Raw genomic sequence first — 14,414 nt, 5'->3', positions numbered from 1 at the left:
CCGATGCCAAATCACGTCACAAGCCTTTCTACTTGCAACATTCATAGTCAAGACTCAGCAGTAAGTGAATAGAATTTGAGCGAGCATCGGTTTTCTAGCTAGATCAGCCTTAGTATCCTCGAGCTATTAGTGTGTTTCACTGTTAGTAGGCTCTGCCGTACAGACCTAGGGCCAATCTGTATTGATTTGATAACTGGTCGATGCTCGAGGTGGTCCATGAATTCGCTCTGGGGGAATATCTTAGGTTCCGGTTCGCTTTCACCTTTGGAGTCGGGTACAAATGCTGCCCGCTCCCTGATCCTGAATGCTAGAGATACCTAGATGACCCTGTATAGGAACTGGCAGCACCAAGTCGGCTTGAGGCGTTACTATACCGAGTCTACCGTCTCATCTTTTATTCTTCGATGACCGCTGGGTGCCTTTTTTTTAAATCAAGTGTGAAATATGCCTGAAGCTGTCCAAGCAGGCCATTGACCGATATGTGATCGATAGCCATGTCTTTCGCATCTCCTCAAAATCTCACAGCACTGGATGTCTTCTTCTCTCGATGCACCATCCAACGGCGTCTTCTTATTTCCGGGCGGAGATGTGGAGCGGGGCGGCGGGGATTTTTCTACGCGGTCATTCTCCGCTGGCTCATGCGTCGGCCATAGCTCCTTTACATTCACGCTGGCTCATTCTTGATAATTGACCCGACCGTGGATGACTTGGGAGCTGGAAATTGATCTCGAGCCATTGATCCCTTGATTCGGTACTTTTCTCCAAAATGTTTAAAAAGAAGCCGACTGTAGGACTGCCCCTCCCATCCCTTCTAACCTCCCCCACATTGCCCCTCAGGGCAGTCCTCGAAGCTTTACGAGACAGCACGACTGCTCTTGAAGATCGTGACAGCAGACTGTGAGACGAGGAGAACAAGCTGACAATCTCGCAGATCAAGAATCTCTCCCCGATCAGGTCCTCAGATCGGAGGAAAATTGCCGATCAAATCATCAAAGACTACCAGATCACGGTTCCCGAAACCACTGCCGACACACCCACCGATGGAGCTGCTGTACCGACCCTCGCCTCGATTCGCAATGCTCTTCTCCCAGAGAACACTGCATCTGCGCGCTTCACCACCACGGCGGGTCCTGATCTCCGTGAGGTCCAAGGGACAGTCTACGTCGGCGCACACCCGGATGGAGACGAGCGGGTGCTGTGGTTCAAGGTGGAACATGGGCCGGGTTCAGACAAGCGCCTGTATCCGACTGTCTATACGCTATGGCATAACCCAGACTTGGTTTCTTTACTCTATACTCCCGAGATGGTGATGCAGAAGCTGCGAGGTGGTGCGGATCTCATGACGCCCGGTTTGGCGAACGAACCTCCATTCCCTGCACGAGCTGTCCCGGGAGCGGTCGTTGCGGTGGCGGGATTGGACAATTACACGGTACCTCGGTTTGTTGGTATCTGCGAAATTGATGTCTCCACTCTGAAAGAGGTGCAGGGAACCAAGGGCCACGCTGTACGAGGTCTTCATTGGGAGGGAGATGAGCTGTGGGCATGGAGTCCATCGTCTCGGCCTGGCCGCCCGGCGCCGGCGTACCTGAAAGGATGGGATGAGGACCAAAACGACACAGAAGAGCTTAATTCTGCAGTCGAGGGACTCGCACTCGAAGAGACTGCCGAGGAAGCTATCGAAGCCTCTCATGAAACGCCTGTGGCTGAAGATGAGGAGCCTGCGGTGCAAGAGCCGGAACCCACAACCAAGGGTACGTATTAACAGACCTCTCAAAGCTTTCCCCATCCGCTCCATCCAGTCTGGAGACTCTTAACATTGATCGGTATAGAAATCGACGATGCCTTCATCAAGGCCTTTCTCTACGCCATCTATAAACTCAAACAGGAGAATGCATCAGCACCGAACCACGGCCTGTCGTTGCCTGTTTCGCCCTCCATTCTAATCGCTAACCTCATCACACCTTACCTGCCCATTCGCTCTGCACAACAAGCGCAGTACTACACCATCAAGAAGACCAGCTGGAAGAACGTGAAGAAATTCATCAAGCACCTGGACAAAATGCAGCTGGTCAAATCCAAGGACCGCAGCGGACAGGAAACGTACATCATGGACATTGATTTCAACGACCGCCGCGTGGAGCAATTTGTTCCATACAAACTCCCATCAAAGGCCGCACTCGAAACCCCCAGCAAAGCTCCCTCTTCCACCGAAGGCAAACCCCCTACTGCAACCGACGACGCCGATCCGTCCGTGGGCCAAACCCTCAATGTCCAGACACTCTACCGACCCACGCAGAAACTCACGCCCGACATCTTCCCGGCCTCATCCTCCAGCAACCCCAAGAACTTCTACAAGTACTCCGATGTCTCGGCCCATGTCGAGCAATACGTGCAATCACAAAACCTCGTCTCCGCCGACAATCGCCGCATCATCAATCTCAACCCTTTCCTCGCCAACACCATCTTCACATCCGCTTCCGCAGAGGACCAAGGGACCCTCAAACGCGGCAAGGTCACCCGCGACGCTCTTCTCAAACGCATCCTCGAAGACCACACTTTCCTGCAGCCCCACTACGCCATTTTGAAATCGGGCCAGACGCTCGCAGACGTAAAACCCAAGGCAGGCGCCACACCCAAGGCCGTCGTCACGCTTGAGAAACGCACCGGATCCAAGACGGTCACCAAGGTGACGAATTTGGAGATCTTTGGAATCATTCCTAGTATGCTGGCAGAGGAATTGCAGAAGAAATGCGCGAGTAGCACGAGTGTGACGCAGGCGGTTGGTGCACCGAAGGGGGTGATGGAGGTTCTGGTGCAGGGTGATCAGCGAAAAGTGGTGGATGCGGCGCTTTCGCGTCGGGGTTTGAAGAGTCAGTGGGTGGAGGTGGTGGATAAGACTAAGAAGAAGAAATAGAGGAACGGAAAATTCAATAAGGCGATTGAATTTCGAGACTGTGGGAGCATTATTTCAATGATTATCAATCAGTCATCGGTACTACCTACCTATTAACGACGGGAATGAGTCGAGGACCACCACGCTTTGTACTTGGGTCTGCCCGCTAGAGTGGAAGATAAGCCTGCCTTGGTAACTAGCTTTACTCTACTTGTTCAAGTACTTTGTTTAGTATCAGTGCTTGGTATGATCTAGTCCCATGTCTGGACGTACACGTACAGGATGGCTGTAGGAGCCATAGTTGAGATTTGTAATATTTCTGCGAGATCCGAACAGCCCCCAGCCGTGGTTAGTGCCTAGAAGAAAGAGGGAGAGAGGGTGAGAGTATAGACCCTCAATTGACACTAAGAAACTTAGGAGTCTCCGAACCCTCCAACGAAAAGAAGTGTCAGAGCCTCTTACTGTCCGGTCCTGTACGCCACGTTCTGACGTCTTACGTTGAGCTTTCACTTACGAGTACTAATATTCAAATCAAGTTCAGAGCAGTCAAACAAGTCCATTCAAGAACAAAAAGTTGTCTAAGAAATGATCGGGATAATCCCCAGATCGGTGGGCCTCTCCTGATGAAAACCATCGGAGCACAGCCAAATCAAGAAAGAAGGAAAAGAAAAGAGAAGGTGAACGCTAGATAGGTTTACTGGTACAGTATCCCTTGCAGATCCGATATTGTCACATGAGTGTAGGATACCTGATCCCACCAACGCGATCTTGATCGAATGATGAACATTCCCTAGAGAAAGGAATGAGGTGGGGGAAAACGAAGACGTTGTCCATCCAAAGGAAACGCTGTCCAAAGACATAATTCACTTTTGAGAGGTGGCAATCGACTCGGGCAACTGAAAATTTGCACTCAAATTGGAGTGAAAAGAAAGTTGTGCAAGTTTTTAAACGCGAAGGTCACGGGCGTGAACCTTCTGGTCACTGACGAGCCACTTGAGGGTGTCACGGACAACGCTCAGGGCCTGCTCGGCGCTCAGGGAGCTGAGGTAGGAGGACCAGTCGTTGGAGTTGTAGGAGCTGGAGCCGGAAGAGGAGGGAGCAGAGCCCGAGGAAGAAGAGCCCGAGGAGGAAGAGCCCGAGGAGGAAGAGCCCGAGGAAGAGCCAGAGTTGCTGCTGGGGACGGAGGTAGCGCTGGCAGCGGATTGGCCTCCAGCGCTGGCGGTGACGGTGACGGAGTCATCGGCGCTAGGAGTCTGTGCAGGAATCGAGTCAGTAACTTGCGCTGGAATGGTAGCGGTGGCTTGTCCGACAATGGTGGTGGTAGTGGCAGTAGCAGCGGAAGGAACAGCAGAAGCGGTCGTCGTGGCGATCTTCTTCTTGTTCTTGGGCTTGCAGTGCTTCTTTGGGCGTCCGCTTGGCGAAGGGCGGGGTAGGCGAGTAGACTTGGGCTGGACGGGGGTCTGGGAAGGGCTCACGATGGAGCTGGAGCTTGGGGAAGAACTAACGGAAGTGGCAGAGGGAGTGGCAGTGGTCGCCGGGGCGGCGGAGTCGGAGCCAGAGGACGAAGAAGAGGAGCCGGCAGAGTAGACAGCGGGACCGGGGATCACGTAGCTCTTCAGGTTGGAGTAGATGTTGACGAGGATACCGGGGTCGGTGTCCTTGTACAGGGAGGTACCGGCGACACCGGCGGGGGAGTCGCTGCCACCACCAGTGACCTTCAGGTTGAAGCACTGGGGGTAGTTCTGGGCGCCATCCTTGTTGTTGGCAGAGTGCAGAGCAATGATCTCGTGACGGAGAACGTAGTTGCCAGGCGCAATGGAGGTGGGGATGGTCACAGAGGCACTGTTGTTGTTGGCAATGAGTGCGTCCGAGGCCCACTTGTTGCCCTCGAGGAGACCCTCGGCCTCGATCTTGAACCACTTGAGGCTGGCCTTGTCGGCGGATGAGCAGTCACCATCGCACTTGGCGAGGTAGTTGATGACGGGACCCTTGTGGCTCTCGGGCCACTCAGTCCACTGGAGCTCGACCTTACCACCGGCCTTGATGGGGGCGGAGATACCGCCAGGGGTAGCATCGCGGTGGCAGATGATGTCGGGAGACGAGTAGCTGGAGCCGTCGACGAAGCCGTTGTCACGGACGCTGGTGGTCCAGCCAATGACCTTGGGGGGGTCGGCCATGTAGCCGTAAGAGTCGGCGCGGTAGCCGTTGTAGTATTGACCGTCAACGACAGCCCCGGTGACATAACCGTGACCGGCGACCATGGCGGCCGATCCGAGGAGGATACCGGCAATCTTGGAGACAGACATTTCGATGAGTGGTTGGTGAGGGATGATACACGCACAGCGTGAGCAAAAGTTGGATCTGTGAAGGAGTTGGAAAGAAGGTGGGGTGAAAGAATGCAATGAGGACTTCAGTCAATGAAGTCAACTCAAAAAAAAGTGAACGAAAGAGGTGCTAGACCTGGGAAAGAATGAAGAATGGATTGTAGAGACTGATGATAGAGGGAAGAAAAAAGAGAATGCTATGATGGCCATGGTCACCGGTCTTTATATCTCTTCTCTCTCCCCTCTCTCTCCATCCATCCATTGCGCTCGCATCGCGGCTATTCGATAACCTCGGCGCAGGATATGCGCCCACCAGCAAGAACTCCACCGGGTACCTGACGGATTGATTCTCTACCGTTTGATGACCCCTGGGAAGAGACGTCTGTGTCTGGCATAATGGGTAGTTCCACCAGTAGTCCGGTCGACTACAGGTGGAGAAACCCCCATGGCTCCGAAAAGAGCAGTTCCGGGGTGCCAGATAGATGAAGATATCAAGGTCTCCTGGCAGGGGGGAGGGGTGAGGAGCCATGGCATTCTACGGGCCTGGGACGGTTGACAGAGAAGAACAGACAGGGTCTATCTCGACATCCACAATGCGCGAGTCAGCCTATGACGGGTATGACATAGGAAGCTCCGTTGAATTGGGTGGATCTCCTCGACAATTGGCGGAGCGGCAAAGACGATGGAGTCCTGGACGGATCGATGTCTGACTCTACGCATTCAGGGTTCGTTCGAAGGACCGTCTAGGGTTCGGTTCGTCCAAATCCAAACCACTAGTTCCGAGTTGCCGATCGTGGGCGGCAGTCTGCGACAGCTCGGGTTTCACAGTGACGGACCCCAGCCTTAATATGGCAAGTGGCCCCTGCTTCTTTGGATCGTGTTTAACGGTCTGGCATACCGCATTTGCGCTGGGTCGTTCGCCAGGCGGGTGCTGTGTGGTTCCTAGCCAGGCACTAGCGCCCTGGCTGAGGAGACGATGACTTCTTGGCGTTTGAGATTGAAATCGCCAAGAGTGGGGAAAAGCTAGATCGGCTCTAGATTAACCCCCTGCAGTACCGGCGGCTCGTGACAAGGCTAGAAGGCTAGACCGTCAACTATTGCTTCAGTTTGATGGAAGATGACCCGGAAGACGGGAACGTGGAGGGGACTGGTGGACTCGGTGAGTTCGATCGAATCATGGCTGCAGTGCTGTTGCTTGTGGAGCGCCAGTGTGATGTGGCCATGACTGGTGGTGAGATGGGGGCCTCATCGGTCAACCGATGAAACACAGACACACACGCTACGTTTGATGTCCAATGATCCTTATCCTGACATGACAATTTGCAGACCAAGGTGCTTCAATCTGTGCCGGATTGATCACCCACGGTGTGAAAGATCAGTCCCAAGGCATGATGTGGTCAGAGGAATTTGTGCTCTGCTCATCTTGCATCAAATGATCCTTTGCCGCTGTGCACAGACGAGCAAGCCGTGCGAGTCGAGCGAATTCGTAATGGCTGTGATGACTTGCAGAGTCTAGATGTCCAGATGGATCATGATGCTGCAGAACTACCGAAGTAAGCGGTAAGTGGGTGGAACGTGATCCGGCAGCCATCGACCAGCCGGAGACCCGAACAGCCTAATTTGTTGTCGCTTTAGGTACTCTCATTCTCTTAGTCTCACTGTGTCTCCCGGTGTCCACATACTCGTATAAGAAAAGAAGTCAAGTCTTCATATTTCGATTGGCTTTTCGCTTCCGCGGAGACAGCAGAAGAAAACCTGATCGATTCCTTTGGGTGGAGGTTCTTTGCTAGATTCTTTACCGGCGTTCGAGCTCTGGGCAGTGGGCACTCTTGGCCCTCGTACAGGTGGAGTCAGGACCTTTGAGCAACATTTTTACAACTATATACATCACCCCATGCGAAACCACCTGTGCATACGCGCAGTGCAGTCAAATCTCCGAGATCTCCATGTCAGTATCATGGAGGGAACCATGGAGGGTCGTGGTGACCGGTGACCCATCGCACGCACTGTCAATCTACCGGAGCTTTGCAACGGTTGGCAGGTTCGGCTTGGCACAGCGGGCCTGACTCGTCCGACAGCCACAGGGGCAGTGGCCGTAAAATAAATTGCTTCCAGCGAAGGGATATCCAATTCAAACAAGACGAAGCGGACATAATCTGTGATCCACCCGTCAAGTTGCGGTCGCTGACGAGTCACATCAGTGCCCCCTTACTAGCTAAGTAGCCACACGCTCTAAGACCGAGAAAGCTGCTCACTGCCGTAGCCTGCACCTATATTGTACGTCACAGCTTGGTGCAGGGTTGCTCATGGCTATGATTGTTCAACGAGTCTAAGTTTGGTGGACCTACTACGTTACGTACTTTAATATCATCAAGGGATGTTTGCGCTCGCGTACTAAGTGTTTATACAAGAAAGGATGCTACAGTGAGACTTCGTTTATCTAAACAGAAGTCAAATCAAAAAATTCTTGAAGGCTCACAGGGTTTCAACTGGGGTCAAAAAGTGGGATCTTTATATCATGTGAATTTGGGGGGTCTTCCCAAAAAAGAATCCAGGCGGAGTTCGAATCTACAACCGTAATGAATACCTTTCCACCTACAGTAGCTTGTGCAGGAGATCAAGTTTTTGTTCACGGGTCGCTGTTCCTATTGAGCAAAAATTTACGAGCATCTCGACGCCTGCCCTCCTTGTTCTAGTAGGTGAGCAATGCCGCCCTGAGGTCGCGCGACTGGTCACTGGTCGTGCGTTAGCTCATCCTTCGGCGTCGAACTGTTTCAGTACGCTACAAATGTGGACGAGATAATCCACCATTACTGGCTAAATACTTAGACCCGACTTGATTTCAACTTAAGAGCCCGTTCCTTGCTGTTATAAGGTCATGTGATATAAGCACAATCAGGACCGTAGGTATTCTACTGAGATTGAGACACCGCAAATTCCTTCTGGGCTCACATAGATGTTTTTTTGTCCCTGGGCCTTCAATTTCTGCAGACCATAGGAGGGAGGATTTAAGAAAACCATGCCTGCAAGATTGAGCACACTACACCCACTGATCTCATTTACTCCTCAGCTATTAGGACAATATACTCCTAGTACACATGCTTGCAAGACATAAACCCGCAAGGATGCCGGAGAACCAAGATCTTACCTCGGAAGACCTTTTCTACGTAATGTTTGCCGCCATGGTGGAGAATGCACTGCGATCAATGTCCACAAAGACCAAAAGATACCTATCAATCGGTGGACAGGCACTGATGGAGATCGGGTTTGTTATTCCTCCAAGACAGAAGATTATAATTCCTGACAAAGCCAGTATGAGTGATAAATATTCCGAAGAAGAGCTTGACGACTCAGTCAGACACATGAAAGAGAAACACCCTCATTTAATGGCCGTTTTAAGAAATTACGACAGCTCCGCAGAACGCCTTCTCTCCACAGGTGGTCTTCCCGTCGACACCGACCTTGGTAACATGGGCGTGAAGGTGAAGGAGGCGCTGGTTGTGGATCAGAAAGAAGCATCTCTCGACAAATGTATATGGGCCTCGATGGAATGGAAATGGCGGGAAACGACTGGTCAGTGATTTGGATAGAACCGTTGGCTTGCCAGCTGTGAAGACCTATGGTGGGCTACATCTTGTCCATTTCGGTGTATCCGCAGCTCTTAGTCTCATCTGAAACTCAGTCCATCCGTTTCGTGAAGGGTTTTAAAATAGTCTCCAATGACGCGAAAGTCATGTGTAGAGTCTGTCATCAGGTGTCCTGGAGGGCACCTTGTATGTGCCTTAGACGAAGCCTGAAAAGGGCCTATTCAGGAACAGACTGCGGCAGGGGGATCGCCGGAACAAGCCTTGACAACTCTCCGAGACCAACGTCTACTAAATTTTGTTTCAGGTGAGCTGTGAATATAGAACAGCGTTTCCCCTGTTCGACCTGGGAGACAAGCACAAGTTCTGCGCTGTCTTATCCAGCCATCAGTCACCTCCAATTTTTTCGAGATTTAACCCGCTATGAGCCCTGAATACATGCGCTTGGAAGATACCCCAAGAAGCCGACATTAAGAATGTATCGAACACCGGCCTCGAGATCTAGAACTGCATATTCAAAGACAAGAGCTGGCTTATATTGGCATTAACATTTGATAGATGCTCGCCAGTGCTTCTTGGTTATGACTTGAGCCGTTCTTGTCCAACGAAAAAACCAAGAAATCTCTACGTCGCCCTTCTCGCCCGTGACTATTCCGGTGACCTTCGGTGGATGCGAGACGAGTTTTTTGCATCCCTGCAGGATGGATGGGAATACGACGAACCTAATTATGATGTCCTCTTTCTGGCCGGCCTAACAGTTCATATGTACGAGGTTATCACCAGGTATGACGAAGCCCGGCTGCCACTACCGAAACTTTTCATTAACAGAAAGAATGGAGTCCAGAGTATCGTTTCTACACAGACATGGGAAGAAGGGAACTTGGGCCGTCGCAAATTCTCGGATCTCGCATTGGCTCTGCGTACAAAGGCAGAGCTCTGAAAAAAGGCTGCAAGCTCCTCCTCTCCGACAGGAAGAAACAACGGGAGTATTTAATTGCTCCGTAGAGTAGAAAGCAAAGGAAAATATGGATCTAAGTAATTTTACGCAATCAAGTGTGAGCAATTCAATCTTGGTGCCCGGCGGGACCTTTCGTCCAACGTATTTAGACGCACATAGGCAGAGATTGGACAGCACCACGGGTTGTTCCGGCTGTAGAGGGCTGCCTCTTGTCTGCGTTGTGGCATTAGGAGCCGTAAATCCATATTCGATCTACGGGGACTTTTGATGAGGTCAAAAGACTCTCAATGAATCTATCAATAACATCGTGAAAATGATAACTAATATATGGCCATCTTTGGACCACTGATACGGTCGAGCAAAACACTTGAAGGTTTATCCCGGAAAGTAATGACTGGCCCTCGTTCACCAGTGTATGCCTGGTTCTGACTACCCAGCATGGCCACCAACATACACCCACGGATGGAACAACGTCATGAGGGAGTAGGCCAGAAACCCCAAGCTCAAGACTTTGACACTCTGGCAAGGTTGCTTGGGTAAGAGAAGAAACGGGAGGTTTGGGAACCCAGCTCCTGTCCTCTTTTGGACACTGGAGAGAAGGCATCGATACCACCGCTAATCGATGGGGACATTGTAGATCCTCGTAAGTTACAAAGTGGATCGCCCAGTCGCTCCACCCGGAATGCAGAGGCCCACAGGAGAGTAATACAGATATATTTAATTGATACCACTAAAAGTTCTATCAATGGGTGTATAAATTATTGTCCGAAGAAAAATAGATGACCTCTCCAAAGGTTCCACAGGGTCTTGGCCTCAATCTAAAGCCAATCCAGTCTGTCGACATCATCACGGGTATCATAAAGAAAGAGCCGGTTGGCCTACCGGAGACACTGTGGAACCTTCTGCGCGGGTCTGTATCAATTAGAACAGCAGACGAGCAGCGCGTCCATATGTTCCGCAACGCCACGACCTCCACACTACCGGACAGCTGGTTTGGTCATACGGTCCTCAGAGCTTTGAGGGCCTCCTTGGCTCTTTGCTCGTATCCAACACAGATCAAGATTGTTCACAACGACAGCAAGATTGAAATGCTGGTCGACCTTAAACGTCGGACTGTCATGGTAGACCAGCACTTCTTCGACGTCAGCAAGGTACATGGACGGACCTGCCGGCCTGGCGCAAGTGTGCTGGTCAATGGGCCCTTTTTATGCGATTACGCCGTTGAGGAGCTTTTCGCGGCCGCACAGGATGGGCTATCAAAATATAACCCACCCATAATCACTCATGAGCGTCGACGTTGAGTTATGCGGGCCATCCAACTAATGCCTCGCGAAATCATGCTTCATTCTAGCACGATTCCTGGGACATTTTTGGTTACTTGGGAGGACGGCGAAATCGAATCATTTTCTCACCGGTACGGCCAGAACATAATATGTCACATCGTTCTCCATGAAGAGAGATGTACGCCTGTGATGAGTCATCTGTTACACATAGACACAGGTGAGCCTGATGCAGATTAACGGCGGGAATCAATTGACCCTGACGCCTAACCCCAGCGGATATTCTTGCTGAATGTGCGTACTGGGAATTGCGAGGAGTTTCTACCCGCCCGAAGGCTCTTCTTTCCCAACTGACCCGTGCGGAGAAGCAGGTACAAACGAGCCTGAGCAGACAGCAATTGAATCAACTTGGCAGATGATGTCGATGGCACGCGCTATGTGCCAGCGAGGGAAACAAATCAAGCAATTTGGACTTGGAGGCTTCTAGAATATCTGGTGAGATTGGCATATGACTACGAAGCGACAGTGTCGTGTCCATCAAATAATATATATGCCTCGGGCTGGATCCTGATGCCTCCGGACAGCCTCGGCTATTGAAGTACCAACAGTGATCTACGCCGTTAATCACTGTCAGAAGCCTATAACTCTCTACTGACACCCAGCAGATTGAAGCCCATATGACTCCCTTCTCAAATGTCGCCAAGAACAGGGGGCTGACAAAAGACTATGAGTCCTTGTAGGCCTTGTGGTAATCATCGCCTATCTAGTCTGGCTTCACATTTCTCCAACTGCTGCGGGCTTTTTCCATAATACGTGCATATATCTTCTGGTTGGAGATCCCGGCGTATGAACTAAATGCCACCAATCAATTTACCCTGAATCACTAGATCAGACAGAGAGGTAGAAAACCGATGTCACATATACAACTCTTTAAGTGGCAAAACTTTCGGGCTTCCTACGCTTGTCACGTACGAAGATCTCCGTGGAGCCATGTGGAAGAGAACGTCTGGTAATTTCAAACAAAGGGGAAGCAGAGAGGAGGTCGCTGAGCTTATGGTATCCGTAGGTACGAGAGTCAAAGGCAGGACAACTTTTTGTAAGGAGCTGACCGACAGCAGAGAGCCTAGCCCAGCCATCGTCATCGGACGCTGCTTCTACCATCGTTCGCAACTGATTTGTCAAGGGGCTATCAATTGGAGCGTGCCCGGCCGATGGTTGACTTTCAGAAAAGATAACATTCTGCGCGTGTGGCACAAGCTCATCAATATGCACGAGATTTTCAGTGTAGATAAATTTATCGCATGCAGCGACGAAAGGCTTGGGCGTTTTTCGCTCCCCGAATCCGTACACAATTGCTCCGGACTCCCGGATACGAGCGGCCAGCCGGGTGAAGTCACTGTCGCTTGAGACGAGACAGAACCCATCGAATCGGCTAGAGTATAGAAGTTCCATGGCGTCAATAATCATAGCTGAGTCGGTCGCATTTTTGCCATGGGTATACGCGAACTGCTGGATTGGTTGGATGGATTGCTCAAGGAGCTTGTCCTTCCAGCCCTGCAGATTGGGTCTAGTCCAGTCCCCATACACTCGCTTCACATGAGCTGTACCGTATCTTGCCACTTCGGCAAGGAGGAGATTAACAACGGAGGGTTGGGCATTGTCCGCATCAATGAGAACCGCGAGTTTGGGAAGACGGTTACCATCCATGACTGTAGGTATATACGACGTGAGGGTCGGGATCATAGCTAACGCTCGGGAAGCGTTACAAGAAATATCCCAGAGCGTCGCTCTTCTCAAATATGTAATTAAGGAACTGACTGAGTCGTGACCTCATAAATACGTGGTTGATTCTTCCCGGGAACGGGATCACGATCCTCGTGTTGTTCTGCTAAGAGAAAGCCTTAGATGTACGCACCGCTACCACCGCTATCCACTAGGGCCTCGGGGAAAGCCAATAACTGGCCTATTGTGGTCGAAAGCAGGCTGTTGTCATCATACAGGTCACCTGCCCGTCCCATGGTTGGCCCGACGTCCTCCTCCGGCACGGACAGGTAGTAGAGAACTGCGGAAGGGTCATTATCAGGGATGCGAAGAAATATGTACGCCTCGCCAGTGCACACCAGGCGGACTCTACCCCAGCAAAGATCATGAAAACACTCAGTGCACGGTGAAAGAAAGCATTTTGTCTCATTTGAACTACGCACGGCATATTTGTCTCTCATAAACAGTAGGGGAAAACTGCACAAAGAGCGAAATGAAAATGCCAGTGGACGAACCACCAAGAACAACCTTTGAATTGTCTTGACGGACCAAATCTGGTTATCCACGGGAATAAATCGCCGGATCTGAGGCCTTACTACCTGCTGGCTGTGGAAATTGTCAGTACGGAATTTATACGCAGGATAATTAAGCCTGGGCGTTAATACGTCGGTGAATGGGCGTAAAGAACCTACTATATTTCTCAAACTTGAATTATGATGAGGAGAGGTCAGCGAGAAGGGAAGCGCGAGTCCGTATGCGGTACCCTTCTAAGAGGATAAAAGAAGCTTAGGAGATTTGACTGACACCTAAGAATGTTGATCTGAGGACGAGTTAGGAAACTATTGGTAGCCCTGGGGTTTGGCTTAGTCATAGCCAGGAACCAGTGCCTGTTCTAATAAGATACTTCAAAATACTAGTATCTATAAACAAACATTGATAGAATCTACGTTCCCGTTCAACGCAGGTTGCAAAAGATAACTGAGGCTTCCCTTGCGAATGAAACATGTCAACTAATAAATAGGACCAGTTTTGTGAATGACCACCAAGCGCGGCTTTTGGCAGGTCTCCTCTGATTGCTACCTGACTCTCGCTGAACTATGATGGGCAAGAAAGTCCAGGCCCGGAGCAAGGGTTTTCAGTTATCGAGATAATTTTATTAAAAGACCACTTAATATCCATGCCCATTAACCACGATTTAGACAGAGCCCCCAAATTGGCGCCAATCCATCGCTTAAGCATACCGTGACTTCCCTCTTTCATGATGCTTTGATGCGATAACAGACTTGGGAAGTTGGTATCAATCAAGTTCTTTTTGCCCCCTTTCGAGACCACAGACGAGCGATAGGAACCCAGATGGAACCTCAACGGTTGTACTACTGTTGCAATTGTCTCCCCATACGGAGCAATCCTGGCACATATCCCACCAATGCTATATCCTACGTAGGATCCAAATCTTGGTATGCAGAATTTGATGCGCTTAATGAACGAAATGATTGCATTATACCGAGCACACGCAAACGCGTTCCCCGTGGGTGGAAAATCACTTGTGGTTGGTGCATATAGAAGGCATCAAGTTGATACTCTCTGCCCAAGGACTCGTACCTCTCTTGAGGA

The 14,414-nt window shown here is 50.8% G+C and overlaps 7 protein-coding genes across 7 annotated transcripts; 4 read left to right on the top strand and 3 right to left on the bottom strand.

Annotated features, from left to right (window-relative positions):
• Positions 1 to 766: 766 nt before the first annotated feature.
• On the top strand, positions 767 to 2,914 carry POX_c04132 (uncharacterized protein; the record flags this gene model as incomplete). Its single annotated transcript, XM_050113016.1, has 3 exons — positions 767 to 787; positions 932 to 1,751; positions 1,830 to 2,914. 3 exons carry the CDS (start codon positions 767 to 769, stop codon positions 2,912 to 2,914), a joined length of 1,926 nt encoding a protein of 641 aa, XP_049970572.1.
• A 923-nt stretch (positions 2,915 to 3,837) lies between these two features.
• POX_c04131 (Polysaccharide monooxygenase) lies at positions 3,838 to 5,199 on the bottom strand (the record flags this gene model as incomplete). Its single annotated transcript, XM_050113015.1, has 1 exon — positions 3,838 to 5,199. One exon carries the CDS (start codon positions 5,197 to 5,199, stop codon positions 3,838 to 3,840), a length of 1,362 nt encoding a protein of 453 aa, XP_049970571.1.
• Positions 5,200 to 6,327: 1,128 nt separating this feature from the next.
• On the top strand, positions 6,328 to 6,653 carry POX_c04130 (uncharacterized protein; the record flags this gene model as incomplete). The annotated part of the gene is made up of 2 exons (XM_050113014.1): positions 6,328 to 6,448; positions 6,544 to 6,653. 2 exons carry the CDS (start codon positions 6,328 to 6,330, stop codon positions 6,651 to 6,653), a joined length of 231 nt encoding a protein of 76 aa, XP_049970570.1.
• A 1,689-nt stretch (positions 6,654 to 8,342) lies between these two features.
• POX_c04129 (uncharacterized protein) lies at positions 8,343 to 9,741 on the top strand (the record flags this gene model as incomplete). Its single annotated transcript, XM_050113013.1, has 2 exons — positions 8,343 to 8,790; positions 9,371 to 9,741. The coding sequence occupies 2 exons, from the start codon at positions 8,343 to 8,345 to the stop codon at positions 9,739 to 9,741; spliced, it is 819 nt and encodes a 272-aa protein (XP_049970569.1).
• A 797-nt stretch (positions 9,742 to 10,538) lies between these two features.
• On the top strand, positions 10,539 to 11,060 carry POX_c04128 (uncharacterized protein; the record flags this gene model as incomplete). Its single annotated transcript, XM_050113012.1, has 1 exon — positions 10,539 to 11,060. One exon carries the CDS (start codon positions 10,539 to 10,541, stop codon positions 11,058 to 11,060), a length of 522 nt encoding a protein of 173 aa, XP_049970568.1.
• A 909-nt stretch (positions 11,061 to 11,969) lies between these two features.
• POX_c04127 (uncharacterized protein) lies at positions 11,970 to 12,746 on the bottom strand (the record flags this gene model as incomplete). The annotated part of the gene is made up of 1 exon (XM_050113011.1): positions 11,970 to 12,746. One exon carries the CDS (start codon positions 12,744 to 12,746, stop codon positions 11,970 to 11,972), a length of 777 nt encoding a protein of 258 aa, XP_049970567.1.
• A 194-nt stretch (positions 12,747 to 12,940) lies between these two features.
• POX_c04126 (uncharacterized protein) lies at positions 12,941 to 13,248 on the bottom strand (the record flags this gene model as incomplete). Its single annotated transcript, XM_050113010.1, has 2 exons — positions 12,941 to 13,169; positions 13,244 to 13,248. 2 exons carry the CDS (start codon positions 13,246 to 13,248, stop codon positions 12,941 to 12,943), a joined length of 234 nt encoding a protein of 77 aa, XP_049970566.1.
• Between the last annotated feature and the right edge of the window lie 1,166 nt (positions 13,249 to 14,414).

Source organism: Penicillium oxalicum, chromosome III (genome assembly GCF_001723175.1).
Source record: "Penicillium oxalicum strain HP7-1 chromosome III, whole genome shotgun sequence".
NCBI classification, from domain to species: Eukaryota; Fungi; Ascomycota; class Eurotiomycetes; order Eurotiales; family Aspergillaceae; genus Penicillium; species Penicillium oxalicum.
The sequence above is the reverse complement of the archived record's forward strand: the minus strand, read 5'-3'. Positions and strand labels throughout refer to the sequence as shown.